At 42.5% G+C, this 6,585-nt stretch overlaps 1 protein-coding gene across 1 annotated transcript; it reads left to right on the top strand.

Moving 5' to 3' along the window:
• Positions 1-2,208: 2,208 nt before the first annotated feature.
• Positions 2,209-6,296, top strand: LOC109462552 (cytochrome P450 2U1-like). Its single transcript, XM_019759109.1, has 7 exons — positions 2,209-2,593; positions 2,997-3,139; positions 3,875-4,085; positions 4,913-5,196; positions 5,385-5,573; positions 5,875-6,010; positions 6,107-6,296. The coding sequence occupies exons 1-7, from the start codon at positions 2,209-2,211 to the stop codon at positions 6,283-6,285; spliced, it is 1,527 nt and encodes a 508-aa protein (XP_019614668.1). The 3' UTR covers positions 6,286-6,296.
• The last annotated feature ends 289 nt before the right edge of the window (positions 6,297-6,585 follow it).

Here is a 6,585-nt window from a genome sequence, read left to right as displayed (position 1 = left end):
CCACACACACACATACACCCAATTTGTAAAGGTGTTAGGGTGTAATGAATAATTTAAAGAAAAAAAATGTTAAGGCTCATTTGACAACAAAAGCCTTACGCGGGTTCCTGGTTGACAGGGCGTTCTGCAATTCAAGAACGACCAGACAGGGGGCGGTCGTCTCAGAATCTGGCTATTGTAAGAACAAGCCAAATGTACCGGTGTTGAGCAAAATCCTTGAGCTGCCACATACGTGAGAGGCCAGGTGTTTAGGGCTGGGGTTAGGGTTGGTATTAGAGTAAGGGTTGGGGTAGGTATTAAAGATAGGGTTAGGGTTAGAGTTGGGATCATTGTTCAGGACTACTGTTAGACTCACGATTAGGGTTAGGTTAGGCTTAGTCTCCCACATCACCACCAACCCCCCCCCCTTGTCTCAGGTATATTGGAAACCCCCAAGTAGTGCCGGAGTCATGTATTTGGTAGGATCATGTATTTGGCTTGACACCGGGGAGGGTCGGCTTTGGATATGGGACGAAGGTCATCAATACGGCTGCCTGTAGGCATCTCGTATGAGGTGCATAAATTATGATAATGAGTTTAACCTCATAATTTCAAACTGTCCATCATGGATTATTTTTAAAAACTATAGCGTATCAAACCACAAAGAAAGATTTACAAAAAAAATTGTATTCGTGCAAAACATTTTCGGACTGTACCAATCTTCTATGCGTGGGTGATGCTTAATCATTGCATAGCTTTTGTACTGTAGATGGAGAGAAAGCGAGCGAGAGAGATAGAGAAAGAACGAGAGAGTGATGTTTATACAATGTGCTTAAAATCTATATCTTTTTTTTTGTAAATGTCAGCGTACAACAGTTATGGTAATAGCTTATTAAAAGTTCAGTTATGTTACGATTTTTTATTTTTACTGGCAAACATGCTAAATGGATGGTGACTTCTACCAAACTTGATTTGGTACACCCCTACCTGCCAATAACAAAGTCTGATACTTAGACATTTCGGCAAGCCAGGCCACAGAAAGGTTATATGCCATGTAAAGTATGCAGGGCCATACGTCTACTGCATTCTTGACATAAAATAGCTGCCGCAAGCCCTGAGGGAAAGAATTCTTTCTTGTCATGGAGAAACATTGATAGGGTACAGGACAAGGAGAGAAACACTTTTACCGCCACACTGAAAGAGAAGAAGAGATTAGGCATATCCCATGTCTATTTCTGTGACTCCCCTCGATCTAAGGGACGATTAGCAAGACTGGTCTGCTACAAGGCATTTATTTGCATTTCAGACGACAGACTTCAAACAGTGTACACAGAAACGCAGACATTTGCTCGGAAGCAAATGCAGCATATGTCAGTCCATCTGCCTTCTTAATCCTAAGTGGACTGTTTCATATCAACTTTTCTATCATGTAATACACTGTATTGTTTCAAAAACCCCATGCCTTCCCCTATATACATAAATTACTATTAGTAAAATATTCTCGAAACCTTCACAGTGCTTTTTAGTAACAAATATACACAAAACCCCGTTGTAGTGCTTTTCAGTATTAGAAATTTTAAGTAAAACTGTGCTAGAAATCTTTAAACAGTAATTTTTAATGACCACCCTGTCACACGTCCTGCTTTTCGTACTTTTTAAGTTAATTTTATACTAAACATTCGAAGAATCATTTTAGTGACGTCATGCAAATTGTTGATTTTCTCTGGCATTCGAATGCTGGAGCAGGAAATTTTTGACATGCCTATTAAAATACATAAAGACAAAAAATCCTGTTGCCAATGTATCTCAATTAACTGTTGAAGGTAGAAACGTGTTCAATTACGGTGCAAAACCAGGCATTTAGCTCCTCAAATGTACAGTTTTGTTCTGAAAATGGAAATAATCTTTTTAAAGGCTAGTATGTAAAAAAGACAAAGAATGTCGGGGTGGTGGTATCGGCCCACACTATCTAGAAGTTTATACCGAATTTTAGATCATTCGGCCGAAAAACGTAGAAGTTTAATCACGTTTTCCAAACGACATAAGAAGATAAAGGAGAGGAAACACAAATGGGTAAAAAATATATACTTCATCCATAATTGAATGACAGGAATAAAAGTAGTTTGACCCGGTTATCCCGGTGTAATCAGTTACCGGATGACCGCGTCGGGTCATGGCCACAGGCTAAACGCATTTCAGCTGCGCATGTTGTCTGCATTCTTTACAAACATGGCCGTAATCGTCGGGTGGATAATTGAGTCCCTCTATGAGATTTTACACATCTCTGGGCTGACTCTGCAGTCTTTTCTCGTCTTTTTTACGGTCTTTTTCATGGCGTGTTTCGTATTGAAGCGCAGCGAAAACCTGCCTCCCTATCCGGCAGGACGTGTGCCTGTTCTCGGGCACCTCCTCGCCTTGGGCCGAGCGCCTCACCTCAAGCTGACGGCGTGGAGGCGGCAGTATGGGGACGTCTTCACCGTCAGAATGGGGATGGAAGATGCGGTGGTTTTGAACGGCTACACTGCCGTCAAGGACGCGCTCGTGGACAGGTCCGAGCTGTTTGCCTCCAGGCCGCCAAATTATATGTTCGATGCTGTCTTTGGTAACCAAAAGGGTACGTATACGTAACTCGTCCTTCTTTTTTGTCAGATATACAGCTATACATACAGCTCTACATATCAGATATACATGCTTTCAAGCACTTAGTATACTCAACTAATAGCATACTAAGATAGTTAATATTTCCGAGGAAGTCGAGGACAGTACATAGCTAGAGTCGTCTGTTTGCAAGAAAGTACAGCGATGGCATATCGATCATGGAAAAAATTTAAAATATAGTCTTTTCACCGCACTAGAGCAGAATTAGAGAAGGTACTCTTGCAAGTCTCCTTCAATCTATGGGGTATTTGACAAACCTGTGTGCTACATCATATAGACCACGATTCTCACATAAACCACAGAACAGCTGCAATGTAACTAGAAGATAAGAGGCTAATAAGAAGTCTCTTTTCTTCAAGACATCGGCTCTGCACGCTGGGGGACCGAGTTCAAACAGAGAAAGAGGTTCGCACTCACCGCCTTAAAGAACCTGGGCATGAAGGTGGGACCTGGCAGCATCGAGGAGAAAATCCGAGAGGAGGCGAGCTGTCTCCGCAACAGGGTAAGACCAAATCAAAACATTTTCGCAACCTCCCCTCTTTGTCTCTAATATCTACATGTGCGTCTGGTGGACTGGGAGGGTCACGATATAGCAAGGGTGTAAAATCATTTTGTCTCTAATTGCTTAAAACTATTTTTTTTCATTTAACCAAATTTACGTAAATTTTACCCCCTCCCCCCTCCCTCCTCCCTTTCTGTATCTATCTATATGTGCGTCTGTAGACTGTAATGGTCCCTGTAAGATAGTGCAGTCTGCTGTCGCTGATAGCTCATTAACTATTTGTCACTCTCCTAGCTGATCATTTTTTTTTTCGTGCGGTAAAAGAAATATGCGTAGATAGACTCTCTCCTTTTTACGCAACCAATAGTTTTATCTAGCAGGCGTTTTGGAGCACGTTATAAAGAAGTAAATGTTTATTGTTGTTTTAGTCATCAATTACATGTATATACAACACGTCTAAACGTTTGGGACCGCATTGTAGATATCGTTCTCTGTATAGATGTGCATATATGTAAATACTTTGCGTTTGGGAACGCATCTATTAGCATCGTCACCTGCAAGTATGCTGTGTAATGTAAATCCGTCAGAATTGCCCTGAGGCAGGTGACATGGGTCACCGAAACGTCGGGTGAATATTCATTGACTTGCCAAAACTATTCACGGATGTGTCTAGAATAAAAAAAAAATCATCGACCCTGCTAAGCACAAAACAACATATGTCGTCCGAAAATTCAGATGACAGAATACGAGGAAGAGCCATTCGACGTCTCAAACGATATAACCGTCGCTGTTGCAAACGTCATCTGCTCCATGACGTTCGGAAAGCGCTACGACTACGGGGATGAAACGTTCCGCGAACTCGGGAAGGCGATCGCAAGCGTCATGGCTGAAATTGGAGCAGGACAGATCTTCAGCGCCTTCCCTGTCTTACGGTTCGTCCCTGGAAGTGAGTATCATTTATATATATTACACAATAAAATGAAGTGCGGTTACATTCGTTCATTACCTTCACCAAAAATGTTATGTTTTCAGGGGCGTTCGTGTGTGTGTGTGTGTGTGTGTGTTTGTTTGTTAACACGATAACTCAAGAAGGCTTTGATGGATTGTCTTGATATTTAGTAGGTGGGTAGGTGTTGATAAGACCTCAAAATAATTAGATTTTGGGCCCCCTGGCAGCTTGCTATGGTTCTGCAGCAGAATTTCCGGTTTTGATACCTCATGACCTAGACATGCAAGGGTCTCGAAATTTGGATGGTAGGTAGTACTATAGTGCTTGTGCTGGGAGAGAAAGTTTGGACCCCTAGCAGCTCATTCTGGACTGCAGGCCCATTTGTTTAATAAAATTCAAAAAAGGATAACTCAAGAACCGGTTGACAGATCATCAACATTTTTGGTATGTAGGTAGCTTGACTGTTAGGATATGTAAGTGATGCTTGACATGATGATATGATGGCAATTATAGAAACGTGGATGTAATTTGCATAATGTATGAAGAAATTATATAAATCAGTTTCATTAGATGATAGAACTATTCAAGCTTGTTGCATATGTAATTGAGAACAAGAGAAACGTAGACAGATATAGATTATGTAAATTTGGAATTAATTTGCATTAATTGGCGTGGACAGAAAGTTGAATCCAATAACATATCCTCTGACGGAGTGTAAATGTCATTAACACGGACTATCAGTATTTTCTTTAATGCTGACAAAATACTAGTAATTTGTTGAATGGCAGTTTCCATCAATTCACCTTCTGTTCTTATTTTTCTAGTAAACAGGACATGCAAGGAAGTGTTTAAACAGAACTCCAAGATTCACCGAGTAGTGTGGGACGAGATAACCAGTCATCGCGAGAACCTGGATCGCGAGAACCCGCGAGACTTCCTGGACTTCTGTCTGCTGGAAGTTGAACAGCAGGGAAAGGTGGAGGGTCTGACGGAGGAGAACGTCATGTACATGGCAACGGACCTCTTTCTCGGGGGGACAGACACAACCACCAACACCCTGCTGTGGAGTCTGCTCTACATGACATTGCACCCCGACATCCAGAATAAGGTACTGGACAGCTGGATATGTTTGTCTATCTCGGACTCATGAAACCCTGCCAAAGATTTCCAGAAATCAGTCCTTTTACTAGCAGTTCCCTTTCTTTGCATTCCTTCACTAGCCACCTAACATTCCCCTTCTTGCGACTTCTAGAAAAGTCACACGATGTTTCCGCTAATACAACTTCGCTTAAACAGGTACAAGAGGAGCTTGATGCCGTTGTTGGTGATAGTCTGCCCGCCCTGTCCCACCGTTCCCAGCTGCCCTACGTGAACGCCTGTCTGCTGGAGGTCATGAGGATCCGGCCCGTCGGGCCTTTTACAATCCCCCACGCCACCACAGAGACGGTCAAAGTACGGGAATATGACATCCCTAAGGGCACCAAGGTATCGTTACTATACAGTACTGATATGTTCATCCAATGCAATTTCTGGGCAACAAAAATAGATATAAAATACTGGATTATGGCAAATGCGTGATATTGACATTTACTTCACATTTATTAGCACAATTTCTTTGTTTACTGGATACCTTTGACTCAGTGCTGACGTCAAACCTCTGAGAAGCTACCTGACACATCTCACTTAGTCACTTTATTGGACCAAGGTGACTGCTCAGGTCAAAGGCACTAAATGATAACCGTTCTTGGTGTCGGAACAAAAATCTCTCTCTTTTTATTTCATCCAGGTACTACCAAACCTGTATTCACTCCACATGGACCCCGCCTACTGGCCTGATCCGGACCGGTTTGACCCCGGAAGGTTTCTGGACGCGGAAGGGAACGTTATCAACAAGCCTGAGTCCTTCATGCCATTTTCGGGAGGTGAGGTTTAGATATCATTATTGGAACTGCAGTAATGATCTCATGAACTTTATTTGACGTGACCTGGTCTTACGTCGTGAAATTCATTATTTCCAGGCCGACGTGTGTGTCTCGGGGAGCAGCTGGCCAGGATGGAGCTGTTCCTGTTCTTCTCCACCCTGCTGCAATCCTTCACATTCAGGACGCCAGAGGGCGCTCCTCCTCCAACCACTGACGGCGTCCTTGGACTGACCTTGGCCCCGCAGCCGTTCAAGCTCTGTGCGATCCTGCGTTAGCTTTTCTGATAGATGTGCGAGAAATGACGAGGGGCATATGATTTTCACCTTCACCAAGAATTGACGAAGGTTATGTTTTCCTGACCGTGTGTCTGTCTGTCTGTCTGTGTGTCAACAGCATAACTTGAGAAAGCTTAGATGGATTATCTTGACATTTGGTAAGTGGGTAGGTCTTCATTAGGAATTTCATACTTGGTATATTTGAAAGATATGTGAAGGTGAACGTAATTAAACATAACTTATTCAAATAAGGACCTCATTTGTATAATTTATGAGGAAATACTATAATGGCATTCTTTG

Source organism: Branchiostoma belcheri, unplaced genomic scaffold, assembly GCF_001625305.1.
Source record: "Branchiostoma belcheri isolate BF01 breed outbred unplaced genomic scaffold, Haploidv18h27 scaffold118, whole genome shotgun sequence".
In the NCBI taxonomy this organism is placed as follows: Eukaryota; Metazoa; Chordata; class Leptocardii; order Amphioxiformes; family Branchiostomatidae; genus Branchiostoma; species Branchiostoma belcheri.
Note: the sequence above shows the minus strand (reverse complement) of the source record. Positions and strands in the feature narration are given on the sequence as shown.